We start from the raw sequence: 16,895 nt of genomic DNA on the forward strand, positions 1-16,895 counted from the left end.
AATGTTTCTCTTTTGAAAATGACAGCAGATAAAAGCCTGAATGGGCCATTCACTCTGCCCAACAGTCACACTCATTATCAATTCAATGTACGTATGTACAGTATGATTTGTTCTGCAATGTATGCAAAGGTATTCAAGCTTAAGATCTCATTTCATTTTCATGTGACCGTTATAGAAATTAGGGTTGCATTGCCAATTTATTTCATTGGAATGTAAGAGTAGCCTAATGGTTAGAATACTAGGTTGACATAGAGAATAGGGTGTTGCAGTGATGAGAAGTAAGGGAGCCTTTCATCTTTGTTTGTTGTTTTCCTAATACCTTTTCCTCTCCTTCCTACTCTATAGCGAAGGGGCAGTAAGAAAGGGTCAGTGGACACAGAGAAAATTACCTGTGTGGAAACGGTCATCCCAGAAGAGAACCCTCCTCCTGAGAGGCAAGTACAGGTGAGAAAGTGAGAACATTTCATTGAATTGCCGTGGCCTTCCCTTTTCTCCTTCCAATGCCTCAGATATTTTCACCTCAGACCAGAACTTCCCATATTCTCAAGCCTCCCTCCTCTGTGGTCCCCTCATCTGAGGCCAACTCAGCAGCAATAATGCTTTCTACTTGTGTTTCTCGAGATTCCAGTCCTGATAATGCCACTTTAATTGCTAGGAACTGTGCTGTTGATACCATGTGTGCCTCTGGCTTGAGCAGAATTATCACTATCCTTAGCGTAACTGATACTCTGGGCCTGATTTTTAAAATGGCGTCCTACAGCGTCTAACAAACAAATTGGGAAACATGTTTTTTTTTAAAAATCGATGGGGCAAAGAACGCCTACAATGTAGGCATTGTTCGCACATGTACAGAAGTGCACGCCTACAGATGCCTAAGGCTGGCATAGGCGTGGTTTATGCCGGAAGTGGCCTTAGGCATCCATAAACATGCCTAGACACTTCTCGAAGGTGTGAGTCAGATATCTTAAATGTAAGCCTTAAAATGCTGGCCTACATTTAAGGCGTCTATAGAAGAAAAAAGACACAATTCTGGACGTGGCACCTACTGGTGATTGACACGTAGCAGGTGCTGCTTCCAGAATCGGGCTCTCTGGGCTCGATGTCGATCTCTTTCAGTATTGTGAATGACAGTGAGGTTACCGTGGCTATGGATTATTTTATTTATTTATTCAATTTTCTATACCGTTCTTCCAGGGGAGCTCAGAACGGTTTACATGAATTTTTTCAGGTACTCAAGCATTTTCCCTGTCTGTCCCAGTGGTCTCACACTGTACCTGGGTTTAGTTGACAACATTGAAGAACAGATTCAGTAAACAGCACCCAAAGTTAGGTGCTGTTAAGATCCGCGCTAAGCACTGAAACCTGGTGTAAATTCTCATGCCCAAATGATGGCAGTTGGGCACATAAATCCAAGTATTCTATAACATTGAAACTAATTTCTGAGAATGCTCCCTGACCTGCCTATATCCTTCCCATGGCCATGCCCCCTTTTGAGGTTGTATGCTATGAAATTAGGTGTGTATGTTATAGAATAAGGCGCAAGACAGATGTGCATATAACTTCTATTTACTGCCAATTAAGTGCCGATTAACTCCAATAATTGATTGTTAGCACCTAATTGACTGATCAGTTTACATCTGGGATCTGTGTGTCCAACTTTGGGCTACCTACATTCAATCTAGACGAGGTAAGAGACCAAATTGGTCCATTCATGTTGCCCAGTAATAGTTTTTCCAGTTTGGGTAGATAAGTACGTACATTCCCATACTCATCCCAGCATCAGATCCCCACCACCCATGTTTTTCATCTGAACTTTTGAACTCCTTTTATAACACTGTCTTCCTTATCAGTCTCAATTATGCCTCTATCACTTCCACTAGGACACCATTTTAGGCTGTCACCTTATGTCTTGTTCTTTCAACACTAAATCCAACACCGAGCCCCCCCCCCCCCCAATTCCTTGTCTTATTACCTAGTTTTCTATTAATCTACATAGATACCACAATCAATAAAGCCATTGTCCAAAGCATCTAGTCTCCGCAAACTGAGGTAGGAAGGTAAGTGAAGGGATTGGAGAAACAAGAGTGAGAGAATGGGTGAAGGTGAGTTAGGGGGTAGGATACAAGGAAAGTGAGACATATGAGGAGCAGAAAGGGGAGTGACTGAGGACGTGGGAACAAGGGAGTGAGTAAGAGGAGAGGTGGTTCAGGGAAGAGTGACTGAGGGGATTCGAGGAGCTGTGGATCATGAGTGAGGGGACTAGAGGGGCTATGGATAGTAAGTGAATGGATCAGAGGAACTGTTGTTAGTGAGTGAGGTCATCAGATGTACACTGAAAAAGAGTGAGGTGATGAAACAGACTATGTGATACTAATGTGGAAATTCGAAAAGTGTGCAGGGAGACAGAGGATGAGAAAGACTGTGAGGTTTGAACAAGAGGATTAAAAAGGCCATAGTATATGAGTGAGAGAAGGGACTGGATTCAGAAAGAGAAGCGTAAGTGGATTTTTTTCCTCCCTCTCTTAGTTTCAGATTCCCTCCTTCCCTCTCTGGTTTTTTCTCTCTCTCATCCATTCCCAGGATCCCTTCTTGTATTTTCTATTGTCTTACTCCCTTTTAAGCACTGATTGCTATGGTCCCTTTTCCATCAATATATTTCTTAAACTTTGCTGCAGAATCTTTCCTTAAACTGCTATGGGAATTGGGGACTATGTACAGAAGATCCCTTAATAGCAGTCTTGCTGTGGCCAAGTCTATGCTAACAAATCTGATTCTCCTTGAACAGTCCTCCGCAATCATGAGCAGGATCATATGTGATATATCATCTGGGTTTGATTTATTTTGTCCACAGGGCTGCTATGTCAATCATATTGCTCACACTTGATCATGAGCAAGTATTTGAAAGAGTGAATCTCAGTTACCTCATCCAAACTTCAAGCATTTGAATTTAGCTTATATCTCATGATGCTTCTCCAACTGCTGTATGAGTTTGCAGCATATCTAGCGAAGGTCAACTGATCCCTGATAATATTTCTGGAATTGGGTCAAGAAGTACATTGACGCCTTACCTTATCTGGTCAGCTATACATACTGGCCATTGGGTCTTTCCTGTACTTATTAGGCAGGAGGCTCACTAGGCAGTGCTGCTAGAATCCAAATTGTGGGTTACTTTCCCAGCTTCTGTCATAGATATAATATAGAGTGGGCATGGTGGGGGATAGCACTCCCACAAAGGTTGCAGGTGCTAATGGTGAATTAGTTCCTTCTCTTCGCTGTCAATACTAGATGATGTCAGATAAAGATTTGTATGACCCATCCAGTCTGCCCAATAAGATAAACTCTTAGCATATGATGCAATATAACATATATATTAATCTTGATATATCCTTGCCATTTTCAGGGCACAGACTGTCAAAGGTTTACTTCCTTATGCTTTGCCCTATCCCAGAGTAAGCAAGCAAACTACACCTATGGCTTCTACTTGTGAATCATGTAGAGAGAATACAGGCTTGCCAGTAAATCTTTTTTACCATATCCTTAATGGGGCCAAATGTTCTGAATTCTTAGCACAGGTGGACCCATTCCTCAATATTTTCAGACACCTGACATTGATCAGGGAGACCTTAAAACAACTAGGAGTTCACTTGATGACTGTGAAGGCCATGGCTTCTATCAACTTGTGCAAGCAGACAGACAAAGTAATTGCTCACCCAAGTTTGTACATAGATCTACCAAAGTTTCTGTTCCCCAGAGAGAGGCTTGGTGTGACAGAGGTGTAACTGGGCGGTCCTGGGGGCGTGGCCATGAGTCTGGATTTTCCCAAAGGAAAATCTGGTAACCCTAAGTAAGTATATTGTGGCACTAGTCACTGACTCTGAGCCCTGGGTTCTTAGTCTGAATCCAAAGAAAGATGGATTTCTGAGTCAGGAAGCAATGGGTGTTTGGAGGTATTCTGACCCTTTCCCTGGGAGAAGGTAGGCAACGACTGGTGTGCATACAAAGATCTTACAGAGGCTTCTATATGCAGACCCACCTCTACAGTGGTGGACAAAGAAAGCTGTTATTTCTTCTTTTTTTTTCAGTTGCACAGTCTATAATATGACTGAGAATTATTCTGTATATGGTCAGGCCTCAATAAATCAGTTAGTCTGTAAAGTAGCACCTGCCTCAGTCCTATCTGTAGTTTAGATTTTCCTATTAATCAAAATTACAAATCATGAGTATACCTTGCACTGAATCAAAATCTAGCCCCCTCAGTTACTTGTTAATTTTGTAGTTTCAGTACAACGATTTAGAATGTTCATCATTTGGAATGTTCAGCACCATTGGCTGCAGATTTGTACTCAATCATGCCTTTGTTCTGCTCTTCTTTTATTACAGCGAAAAGGGGATGGTGTAAATGAAACAGAACAGATCTCGATTATTGAGAGATTTCCTTACCCGTTCCAGGTAAGGTTCCAATGCTCATGGGGACTATTGATGTGAGTTGCATATATTAGCTGTGACGTGCAAACAAGGCACTGAGCTCCAAGAATAATGTGACCATATGTCCTGTTTTGAACAGGACCGTCCTATTTTTAGATCCCCTGTCCCATTGTCCCCACGCACAGCTTTGGGATGCCAAAATATCCCGTTTTCAGAGACAGCGTACCGAAGCTGTGCATGGGGACAATGGGACAGGTGATTGCTTCTTCTCCCTCCCTGTCGCACCAAAGCCAGCCTGCCTGTCTGCCTCCCTCCCTCCAAAACCTGCTACTGCCAATTCAACCCCCCCTCCGGGTCCACCGCCAATAGTGCTGACCAATTCACAATTCAAATCGATTCACCGATTCCCTTTGAGTGAATCAATTCAAATCTATTTACTTTAAAAAAAAACATCGGCCTCCCAATTCGGTGACTGACCCTCCCCTCTCGCCCTCTAAAGCGCAAATGATGCACAATATAATAATATCGTTCGATGGTGATCGCAGAAATAGTGAGACTCGAGGCGTAGCTGAAACAAACACCCAGGGAGACGTAGAGCCAACAGAATTCATCCCCGACTTCCACCTTGCAGAAGACCGCAGAGCTGGCCACCATCCAAGTTCCCAAGTTTCCAGGGGCATGACAGTGGGAGTGGCTAGAGTGTCGATGTGGCACATATGCACCACGAACATGAACTTCCTAAGCTGAGGGGTCTTCACGATCACCGTGGTGACAGCCACGTTGCCCACGATCGCAAGCACATCCAGGAGCAGCATGAGGAAAAGTCCCACAACTTCACGCATGATCTCTGGATCCCCCGGCATTTGAGGCAGCACTGAGGCCGGAGCACGGGCATATGAAGGAGCAGCTGCTGCTCCCATTTCAGAGTTTGGTAGTGGTTTGAAAACCGCTCCTGCTTTAGGGGCGAGGGGGGGAAGGGTCAGTTGGGAACAGCCATTCGGAGGGGGTGCAGATCTTCAGGGGGTGCAGGCCTTCTGGGGAAACAGCCCAGGCCTTCAGGGGAGAACATCCCAGGCCTTCAGGGGGGAACAGCCCTTAAGAAGGGGTGCAGGCCTTCAGGGGAGGGGGCCCTGGTATAGAAGCACACGGAGGGAGGTACGGAAGGGGGTTCAAAGAGACAAGCATATGCCTGATTTGGGGGGGGGAGAAATAATGGATCCAAAAACAGAGGAGAGGGAAAGAGATGGTGGACAATGGGCTTTAGGGAGGCAAGGAACAGAAAGGGAGAGAAATTGGACACAAGGGATGGTGTAAAGGGAGGAGAATAGAGATACTGGATAGGAGGGTAGTTGGGAAGAGAATGGGAGAGATGGTGAACCCTGGGGTGGTGGGGAAGCAGGGAGAGATGCAGGATGAAAGGGTAGTTAAGAAAAGGAGAGATAGTGGATCTGGGGATGGTAGGGTCCATCTCTGCAGCTGCGGGGATGGAGACAAAAAAAAGGAAAGATGCCAGACCTCCGGGGAAGGGAAACGGAAGGGGAGGACAGATATGGAAGATGGATGGTTAGCACGAAAAAAGAAGGAGACCCTGATCAGAAGACAACCAAAGCCTGGGACCAATATGATTTGAACAATGACCAGACAACATTGTGTCAGATTTGAAATGTGTATCCTGCCAGAGCTGGTGTTAGACCGCGAACATGAGCTAGGATTTAACAGAGAGAGGAAAAGTATTTTTTGTTTGTTTATTTTGTTTACACCACAGCATCAGTGTGGGTAGGAGAGGGCAAAGGGAATGAAGAGGTTATAAAATAAACCCACCAGGATGTTCGAAAAACACACCCAATTGGGCAGGAAAATTGAATTGAATCGAAAAATCAATTAAATAGGCTGAATTGAATCAAATCAAAATTTTTTTCCTGAATCGGGCAGCACTACTTCCTGCTTCTGCTTCCCGCCCACTGCCCGCTGCAACTGAAATGGAAAGTCCAGGCACCGGCCCACAAACCTTCTTCCCGACGTCAATTCTGACGTTGGAGAGGAAGTTCCGGGCCAGCCAGGCAGCAATTGGCTGGCCCGGAACTTCCTCTCCAGTGTCAGAATTGACGTCGGGAAGAAGGTTTGTGGGCCAGTGCCTAGACCTTCCTTTTCTTCAGTTACAGCGGGCAGCGGGTGGGAAGCAGCAGTGGTGGCAGACCGGGAGAGGGGTTTGAATTGGCGATAGCAGGCTTCGGAGAGAGGGAGGCAGGCAGGCTGGCTTTGGCATGGCAGGGAGGGAGGGAGGTAGGCTGGCTGGCTTTGAGGGAGTTGGTGGGACAAAGGATGGAAGGCAGTGAGGGGGACATAGGAAGGAGGGAGGGAAGAAGGTAGGAGAGAACGAGGTAGAGAAAGCGGGGGGGGGGGGGGTTGTAAGCAGAAGAAAAACTAGAGAGAGAAAAGCCTGGACCAAAGGGGAAAGACAGGAAGCTGATGCAGGACTATGCGAGGTGCAGACAGAGGGGGAGAGACCCTGAGGAAGAGCAGAGAGATGCAAGATCATAACAGAGGAGGGAGAGAGAGGAAGACCTAGAACAAAGGTACAAAGAAGAACTGACACTCGATCTGGGGAGGGTAACAGAGGGAAAAGAGAGAGAGACCTGGACCCAAAGGGGATGAGACTGGAGAAAGAAAGAGAGAGACCTGGACCCAAAGGGGATGGGGAGAAAGAGAGAAAGAAAGAAAGAAATATTGGATGCACAATCAGAAAGAAGTGCAACCCGAGACTCATGAAATCACCAGAAAACAAAGGTAGGAAAAATGATTTTATTTTCAATTTAGTGATCAAAATGTGTCTGTTTTGAGAATTTATTTCTGCTGTCTATATTTTGCACTATATTTCTCTATTTTTCTATAGTTACTGAGGTGACATTGCATATTTTAAATTCATCTGCCTTGACATCTTTGAAAACCCCCCAAATATAAATGATTAACATTTTCTCTGCATACAGTGTGCTTTGTGGTTTTTTTAATTTTATGGTTACCATTATGAATTAATAAGATATTATGTATACATAAAAAATGAATGGAAGAAATTGGGGGCAGGGCTAGGGAGGGATTGGGGGGTGGGACTGAAAATGAATAGATGTCCCGATTTGATGAAAAAAATAAATGGTCACGTTATCCAAGAAAAGTTCATAGCAGTACATTAGGGGCAGTTGCAATCAAAGTGATTTACATTTTACACCTGGGGCAATGGAGGATTTATTGACTTGCTCACGGTCACAAGGAGCTGCAGTGGGAATTGAACCCAGATCACCTGGTTCTTAGGCCACTGCACTTTATCCAAGGTAGAGCACAGTAAAACACACACCATAAAAAACAGAAGCATCCCTAAAAATAACCTTAAATCATCACAAAACCTGTGCCATCAGCCTCCTCCACCCCAAGCCTTCCCTCACCTCCACCGATACTGCACATCAAAATCAATACTACACTGCAATCACTCATCCCACACCTATCATCCCAATTGCATATAACAGGGGAAAAAATGGTCCTTCGGCTGTTTCTTAAATACTGTATTAGCCATCTGCTTTAGACTACTCTTCCACACTTACATCCTTCAGGTCAACATGAGCATTACTGCTGGTAAATAGTTCACTTATCCAGTGTTTGAGCTTTAAGCATGTACTATATATTTTGCACAACATACAGGAAAGAGGAAGATTAGATGTGTGTGTGCATTTTCCCTATCGTGTCCCAGTGGGCTCACAGTCTAAACTTTCTCAGCATTTACATCATTGAACAGGCCAGATATACCTTCCCCCCCTCAGTGATGTGAAATGTCTTATATGGCTTCCGGAAAATTTTCAGAATTTCTTTAATGGGGGAGACAAACAGAATACATACTAGGAGGTAATACTGCTCTCTAGTTTGTCAAAGTGGAGTTTGCTTTTTGGGTTTGTTACCACAGCTCAGCACCACTCACTTCTTCTGTTTACCAGAGCTTGTTTTCACGCTCTGCTGGAGCCCATCTGTGGGGCCTGGTTGTAGTCAGATAAACCCAAGCTAACATATGCCATCTCATCCAGCCTCCTGTGAAAGCCACATGACTATTACCAGTATACATATAGCTCCAGGATCTGTATACATGCCCATGTACTGGTTATACACAGCCTTGATGGACAAGCAGTCCTCACCACCCCTATACAATTTAAATGTATTTACTCATAATTAGACAGTCTAAAAATTAGGCAAGGTACAAGATATAATTCATATAACCAGTTAAATACACACAATATAAAAAGAAATTTAAACAGAAAAATCATATAGCAAGTTAAAACAACAGTGATAAAACTGAAAAAAAAACCCGGATTCTTGCCTCTTACATTAAAGTCTGTCTCACCAATATTTATGAATATTTATTTAATCACATTTCACAATTTAAACACTAAATCAGTTTACAAGGCTATACTCGTACATTATACAGAGGAAAACAGAAAACCTCCTTTTACAGAGAATGTTAAATCCAGTTATGTTATACAATAGTTTAAAAGCATAATGTATCAGGTGCTAACTTCCAAAGGGCTGTCCAATGAGTTTAGAGCTGTTTTCTTAAACACTTTAGTGTCTGTTATCAGCCCTATCAAAAATAGGCAGCTTATTCCATTCTAGGACCCTGTGATCGAAAATGAGTTATCCCTGGTCTCTACAAAATGGAGTTTTACTAAGGATCAAATGGAAATATATTGAAAAGGATACAGCTGGGTTGGGTTAGCCTTGTTTTAAGGAAGGCAGATATAGAATAAAATATCATAGCACAACATGATATTCCTTAACCTTCCAGTCCAAACACATAAGCATTCCTACCAGAAGGTAGAGACTGAGAACCACTGACATATAATATTGGTTCATAGTCGCGCGCAAGACACCAGTGTGCCGACAATGGAGGGCAGACAGTTCAACGCAAGACACCAGCGCGCCGCAGGAAAACTTAGTTTTAAAGAGCTTCGAAGTGGGATGTGAGTGGAGAACCCCCCCACCCCCCTTTACTGCATAGTATTTGCGCTGCTGTTGGGGAGGGTTGGGGGGTTGGAACCCTCCCTTATACAGAAAACTGAACTTTTTCCGATTTTGGGGGGGAAAAGTTCCGTTTTCTCTATAATGTGGGGGGTTGCACCCTTCACATTTCCCTCAACAGCAGCGCGAACAGTATGCAGTAAAGTGTGTGGGGGGGGGTAACACTTCCTGTTGGAGCTCTTTAAAACTAAGTTTTCCTGCAGCGCGCTTGTGTCTTGCTCCGAATTGTCAGTGCGCGATTGTCCCGTCATCATAACATTACTTCATAAATCTCCTGTGCAGCCCTCTTCCAGTCAGTATTTCTCAGTCTCCGCAGCATGTATGCTAAACTCAGTGCCTCATCTCTGGGGCCTCTGAGCATGCACGAACATCGACCGATGCCATCAAATTCATGTGCTTGACGTCATCATATCAACGTCTGCACATGCTCAAAGGCTCTCCAGACACGGCCCTGTGCTCAGGGGCCTTCCAAACCCTGGACAAACTGCCAGGTTTTGGAAATCCCTCCATCATCGTGGGGCAGAGAGGAGGAGAGGCGCCGGCAATGACATGCTCATATCTCTCCGCGGCACAACGTGCGATTCACTGCTCTAGAAGGTGTTAGGACGAGCTATCTTGTGCAGCCTACTTTATTCTGATAGGCTAGGGTAGTGAATCAGTTCCTTTTGATTCAACAAAAACAATAGGAAAGAAAAGACAAGAAGGTTTGGTCTTCTTTGGCTACCTATTAATTCTAGGAGTATACTTCTCCCCTGCTCCTAAAAGTCTCCTGTGGGAGTTACCTGTCTATGCCACAGTCCTTCTCCCCCTACCCTTTGGGAGGCAGCTCTTTCTTGAGCACCCAGTTCTGAGGGATGTTGCTTGACAAAGTGCCTTATCTGTAAAATAAAAAAATGAACAGAGAGAGAGAAATCTGACTAGAAGTATCAGAAGGAGCAAAGCAGCCAGAGAACTTTTCAGCAGAGTAACCCAGTGTGGCAGGCAATGTAACTGGATCTTTCATAGGGGTGGGGTGGGGGGAAAGTGCTAGCAGTCAAATATTAATCAATAGACTTGGAGGGCTCTGTTTTAGGGCAGTCAGCACAAGCATGACAGCATACACAGAAAAAGCCCAGCATTGCCAGTCGTGCAGAAACTGTTGCCACCATCGGCAGTTGATGCCATGGATATGATGAAGAGCACTCTGTGGCAGCAGTGATAGGCATGGAATCACGTGGAGAAGAGTCCTGGGGCACTCCAGTAGTCCCTAACTCTGCAGAGGTAGATCGCATATATGGCGCAGACTCAGTTTTGGGAGAAACTGCCACCATTTAGCTGCTGCAATGTCTAGGGCACAGCTTCCCAAAATGTGGGTCCCTCCCAACTCCAAATAGGGTCACAAAGCCTGTATTTGGGGGTTATAACCTGGGCAGTTACTCCATATCTGCTGTCTATATTTTGCACTATATTTGTCTATTTTTCTATTTTAAAGTCATCTGCCGTGACCTCTTTGAAAAAACCCCGAATATGAATGATGATTAACATTTTCTCTGCATATAGTGTGCTTTGTGTTTTTTAAAAAAAAATTTGCGGTTTCCATTATGTATTAAGATTATATTGTATGTATATGAAAAATGGATGGAAGAAATTGCATTACAATTAATTCTTTTACTATGGGGGTGGGATAAGGGGTGGAGCCTGGCGGAGCCTGGACAGGGCTGGGGCAGAGCTTGGGGGGGGGGGGTACTTGGTTGATATTTATTAAACTTAGGGGGTACTTGGCTTGAAGAAGTTGAGAAACTCTGCTTTATGCTAGACTGTGAGAGGGGGGGAGGGAACAGCTGGATTCTATGGGGTCTGTGGGTTTCCCAGATCCAGAGGGAGACATGATAATGAAGCAAGGGAACCTCAATGTGAAGTTTCTGGCAGAAGAGGTGCCCCCCAGGAGAAGATGCCACTGTAGTCTATTTTTCACCATGATGAGTTGCTGACCCTTATTGCGGAAGTGCTGGAGGCATTAAGTACATCACAAGGGTAATTTGCAGACCGTACAAAAAGTGCAGATTTCCTTTTGGAGGGCATATAAAAAACCTCCAGCACTTTTCCAATGCACAGAGCTATCAAGGAAATGATGGCAGCTGAAATGGACACCTCAGATGTGAGTTGGGTGGGTGGGTAGGTCCATGACCAGACTGTATCCAATTCTGGCAGAAGAGAAAAAGGCTTCCTCCCAAAGGTGTAGGCCCTGGTTTAGATGATGACAAAAAACATGTCCGTTCAGCAGAAGAAGGCACAGCTCAAGATTACTGGACGGAGTTAATGAAGCAGGCTTTGAGGTAGCAGTTCTGGGACTGCAGGTTGGAGTCTGTAGTGGAATGTAGCTAGAGCTTGCTTTCATTCAGCAGAGCATATTGTGCCACCGCGGTCATACAAACTAGTGCTGCACGATTCAGGAAAAAAATTTTCAATTTGATTCAGCCTATTGGATCGATTTTTCAATTCGATTTTCTTGCCCAATTGGGTGTTTGTTTGTTTTTTTCAAACATCCTGGTGGGTTTATTTTATAGCCTCTTCACCCCCTTTGCCCTCTCCTACCCACACTTGTGCTGTGGTATAAACAAAATAAAAACCAAAAAATACTTTTCCTCTCTCTGTTAAATCCTAGTTCACGTTCATGCTCTAACACCAGCTCTGGCAGGATACACGTTTCAAATCTGACATATTGTAATCATGAAACAGAAAATAAAATTATTTTTCTACCTTTTGTTGTCTGGTCATTATTCAAATCATGTTGATCCCAGGCTCTGCAACAAGCGTCTTCTGATAACTTGCATGCAAGGGTCGCTTGCCCATTTGTCGTTTTCTTCTTTCTCTATGCTAACCATCCATCTTCCATCTTTGTCTTTCCCCTTCTGTTTCCCTTCCCTCCCCTGGAGGTCTGACATCTTATTTGCCTCCATCCCCGCAGCTGCAGTGATGGACCCCACCATCCCCAGATCCACCATCTCTCCTTTTTTCAACTTCCCTTTCATCCAGCATCTCTCCCTCCTTCCCCAGAGACCACAATCTCTCCCTTTCTCTTCCCAACTACCCTCCTATCCAGTATCTATCCCCCACACACACTATCCCTTGTGCCCAACTTCCCTCCCTTAGTCCCATTGTCCACCATCTCTCTCCCTCTCCTCTGTTTTGAGACCCATTATTTCTTTCCCCCTCCCAACTCAGTCCAGCATATGCACATCTCTTTGGACCCCCCTTCCCTCCCTCTGTGTACTTCTACACCAGGCCCCCCCCCCAAGGCCTGCATATTTCCCCCTTCTTTCTAGCGTAGTCCAGCTTCCCCCCTGGCCTTCCAGTCTCACCTTCAGCTACTTACGGCAGCCTGCAGAGGATTGCCGGTGCTGTAGCAATCCTAGCATGCTGCCATCGGCCTCCGCAACAAGTTCCCTCCGCCGCGATCCCGCCCCTCCTCTGATGGCAGGGCCAGGAGCCTCTGGGTCTGCCCAAGGGGCACAATGAGAGTTTAGAGGTAGGAGGAAGATTGAATAATTTTACCAGAAGTGGGCCCAAATAACTTCAGACTGGTTGGTTCAAGGTTATCCAAGAAGGGTACATCCTAGAGTTCATTCAACATCTTCTCAATGCCTTCTTAGAGTCTCCCTGTCAATCACAGGCAAAAGCTGTGGCAGTAAGGGCAACCTTGGACAGCTCCAGGTAGTAGTGCTGGTGCCACAGGCCACTACTCTATCTACTTTCAGGTCCTGGGAAGATTCATTTCTCCCCATTTTAGATCACAAATATTGTTAATAAAGCATTTGAGTCCCAAGTTTCAGGATAGATGCTATAAAGCTTATTTGCATATTCCTAATTGGGAGGAACATCAGCAGTTTCTTCTTTTTGTGGTTATGGGATAACATTTCCAGTTTTGCACCCTCCCGTCTTGGGCTGGCAGTGGCATCTCAGACATTCTCTAAGGGTCATGATCATGGTAGCAGTGACTCTGCAAAAAAGATCAAGATAACTGACTGATCCAAGCAAAGTGGTACAGGGAGAGTGAAGAAGCCACATGCAGGGTACTTCAGCTTCTGCAGGAACTGAGATGAGTAGTCAATCTATCCAAAAGCAAGTAGACTCCAATTCAGTCACTGGAATATCTGGGACTGTCTTTTGATACTCAGCAAGGAAAGGTGTTCCTAATCAGAGTCTAAAAGCTATGCAAGCAATAAAAGAGGTTGCCACTCATGACAGCTCTAATGATTACCTGTAGGTCCCGAGATTCATGGCAGTAGCTATGGAGCTGGTACTGTGGACTATGGATGCCACTCTCCACAGCTGGGAAGCTCACTGTCAGGGAGAGCTGGCACAGGACCTCTGACTGTATCAGGGAGCATCTTGGCCAATCAGTTTGAGGTGAGAAGCATCAGTCTAGTGTTACAAGCCTTTCTACTCCTGGTCCACCACAAGGCAGTATGTGGAATGTCAAACAACACAATATCCATTGATGTAGTAAGGGGAAGTTGGGGTGGTCCACCCCAGGCACCATCTTGGTGAGGGAGCAGACACCCATCCTCTTCTCTGCCCCCCCTCCCCACTACTGTGTGCCTCTTCCCTTCCCCCATACTTCTTTAATGTTCCTGGAGCGAGCAGCAAACCCAACCTGCTGCTTACACCATCGTTGGCTCTTTCTCTGATGTCACTTCCTGGACCTGTGCCTAGGAAGTGATGTCAGAGGAAGAGCTGAAGATGGCATGAGCAGGTTGGGGCTGCTGCTCGCACCAGGAATGTTATAGTGGTACGGGGGAAGGGAAAAGGCGTGCACGCATGTGAAAGGAGGGGACAGGAAAGGAACGGATGGGGTGGGGGTGGAGAAGAGGGCAGGAGAAGGGTGCCATTGCCCCAGGCACCTCTCACCCTCGCTACACAACTGACAATATCTATGGCTTTTGTGAATTGACAGGGGAGGTGGCAGAAGAAGTGAGCTCCTGATGAACATGGCAGAAAGACACCTCATGGACTTGTCTATATGCAGATCTCTCTCATGCATATTTATTAGGAGTATCCTGCCCTATTGGTAGCCCTTGAAAATTAGGAAGTCAATATTCAAAAGGATTTAACTGGACAGAAGAGGCTCCTGCTTGGTTAAACTCCACTGAGCTGACTGGCTGCCATTAATCAAGGCAATTAACGAAATAGATCTCTGCTAACCAGCCATTCCCTAACCAGTTAGATCAGGGGAAGTCCAGGGACAGAGCTTGGGCAGAACCAGCACTTAGCTGGTTAGTGGCAATATTCGGTCAGCTAACTGGATAAGTGAGCACATACAACTAGGACAGCAAAAAGGTTGTCCTAACTTTATGCACCAAGTTAACTGGACACCTGTCTGAATATTGGCTGGTTAACTTCCAGGTCAGTGCACATACCCAGATATTCAATGCCGGGAGCTGCCCATGCACCAGAATTGAGAATTTAGGGTTAGGTCAACCTGCAGCTGGAAGGAAGCAGCTTAAAATCCACTTACCGTTGTGGGCTGAATATTACCCCTGGGAGTTCAAAACCAAGAATTTATATCATCAGGTCGCTAATGTGTTCATGAAATTAAGTCTCTTGTTTCTATTTTGCTGTATGTGATTGTTTAAGCCTCCCTTCTGTGCATCCTTTCCTTACTATTGCTGAGGCCCTTTTTCTTCCCTGAATCAGGCTGCTGCTGAACCCACCTGGGTTGGAAACTCCTTTGGTGGTGCTGCCACCTGTCAGTCTCTTTTCTGCTCTGCTCCATCTGACTAGGGTTACCATATTTATTGATGTAAAAACCCAGACACAAGCCCCGCCCCATTCTGCCCCCCAGCCCAGGCCTCACCCCATTCCACCTCCAGTCCCGTCTGTCTCTTCTTCCCCAAGCTCCGGGCTATGTTTGGAGGGCCTCCGAGCATGTGCAGATACGAGCATGTGTGAAGTCATCTGCGCATGCTCGGAGGCCCTCTAGACATGGCCGGAGCTTGGGGTTTTCCAAAACCCGGACAGATTGCTGGGTTTTGGAAAGTCCATCTGGGCACCCGAACAATTCTCCAAAAAGAGGGCATGTCTGGGTTTTCCCGGACATCTGGTAACCCTACATCTGACAACAGTTTCAAACAGAGCAGCTCCTGAAACATAAAGGAGAAGTGAAAGCTGCCCTAGGAATTATTTATAAACTCTCAGTCACAGTCTGATAATCACAGCAAAAGAAAAAAAGCTCTGAAATAATGTACTCGTCCAACCTGAGCCACAGTCATTCTCAGAGGATAATCTCTCTCCTAAGAAGGGATAGGGTGGTGAAAGGAACATAAGAATAGCCTTACTGGGTCAGACCAATGGTCCATCAAGCCCAGTAACCCGTTCTCATGGTGGACAATCCAGGTCACTAGTACCTGGCCAAAACCCAAGGAATAGCAATATTCCATACTACCGATCCAGGGCAAGCAGTGGCTTCCCCCATGTCTTTCTCAATAACAGACTATGGACTTTTCCTCCAGGAACTTGTCCAAACCTTTCTTAAAACCAGTTACTCTATCCGCTCTTACCACAACCTCTGGCAATGCGTTCCAGAGCCTAACTATTCTCCGAGTGAAAAAAAATTTTCTCCTATTGGTTTTAAAAGTATTTCCCTGTCACTTCATCAAGTGTCCCCTAGTCTTTGTAATTTTTGACGGAGTGAAAAATCGATCCACTTGTACCCATTCTACTCCACTCAGGATTTTGTAGACTTTGAAAGAGGCAGGTAATGATGAGGAAAACAGCACAAATTGGATACGAAGTGAAGAAAGATAGTCATATTTTTCCAATTTTCTCTTAGGTTTTTAGGATTATCACAATGAATATGCATGACATAGATTTGCATCCAACTGGTTTCTGGTATGTGCACATTTATCTCATGCATTTTCATTGTGGCAATCCTGAAAACCTGCATCACTATGTGTGCCTCTAGAAGAAGACTGAGAAGCACTAACCTAATGGTTAGGTCGGCCCTGTATTTTGCTAGTGAATTGAAAACTACAATACATGTCATGACTAAAACCAGGACTAGATCAATCTTGGATTATAAATGAGCAACTTTAGATACTGGTGGGACTAACCTTGTGAATATGATGTGGCAGGTGGACTCCCATGATGCATTAGGACCTGGCTTCCTGATACAGGAGGAGCAGATTTTATTTTGAAACTTCGTATTACACTCCATATCATTGAATTTACATTTTTAGGCCCTGATGTTCTAATGCTTTCTGTGGCAGTAAGACTCATAAAAACAGTCTTACTGGCATAGAAAGCTCCCTCCCAATGCACAAAAGTTTCTCTGTGGCTGCTAACAATCCTCGTAGCAGCCACAGAGAATCCTATGCTAATGCATTACAAGGAGCTCATTAGTATTCTAATGAGTTTTCCTTGTGATGGACTAATGG

The 16,895-nt window shown here is 45.0% G+C and overlaps 1 protein-coding gene across 1 annotated transcript in view; it reads left to right on the top strand.

The window, feature by feature from the left end:
- BTK (Bruton tyrosine kinase) overlaps window positions 1-16,895 on the top strand; it is a 103,350-nt gene that overhangs the window by 32,807 nt on the left and 53,648 nt on the right. Inside the window, exons 3-4 of the mRNA XM_033943900.1 lie at window positions 346-444; window positions 4,381-4,449. Of these exons, the coding sequence (XP_033799791.1) occupies window positions 346-444; window positions 4,381-4,449 (168 nt within the window). The remainder of the gene's footprint in view (window positions 1-345; window positions 445-4,380; window positions 4,450-16,895) is intronic.

Source organism: Geotrypetes seraphini, chromosome 5 (assembly GCF_902459505.1).
Source record: "Geotrypetes seraphini chromosome 5, aGeoSer1.1, whole genome shotgun sequence".
Taxonomy (NCBI): Eukaryota; Metazoa; Chordata; class Amphibia; order Gymnophiona; family Dermophiidae; genus Geotrypetes; species Geotrypetes seraphini.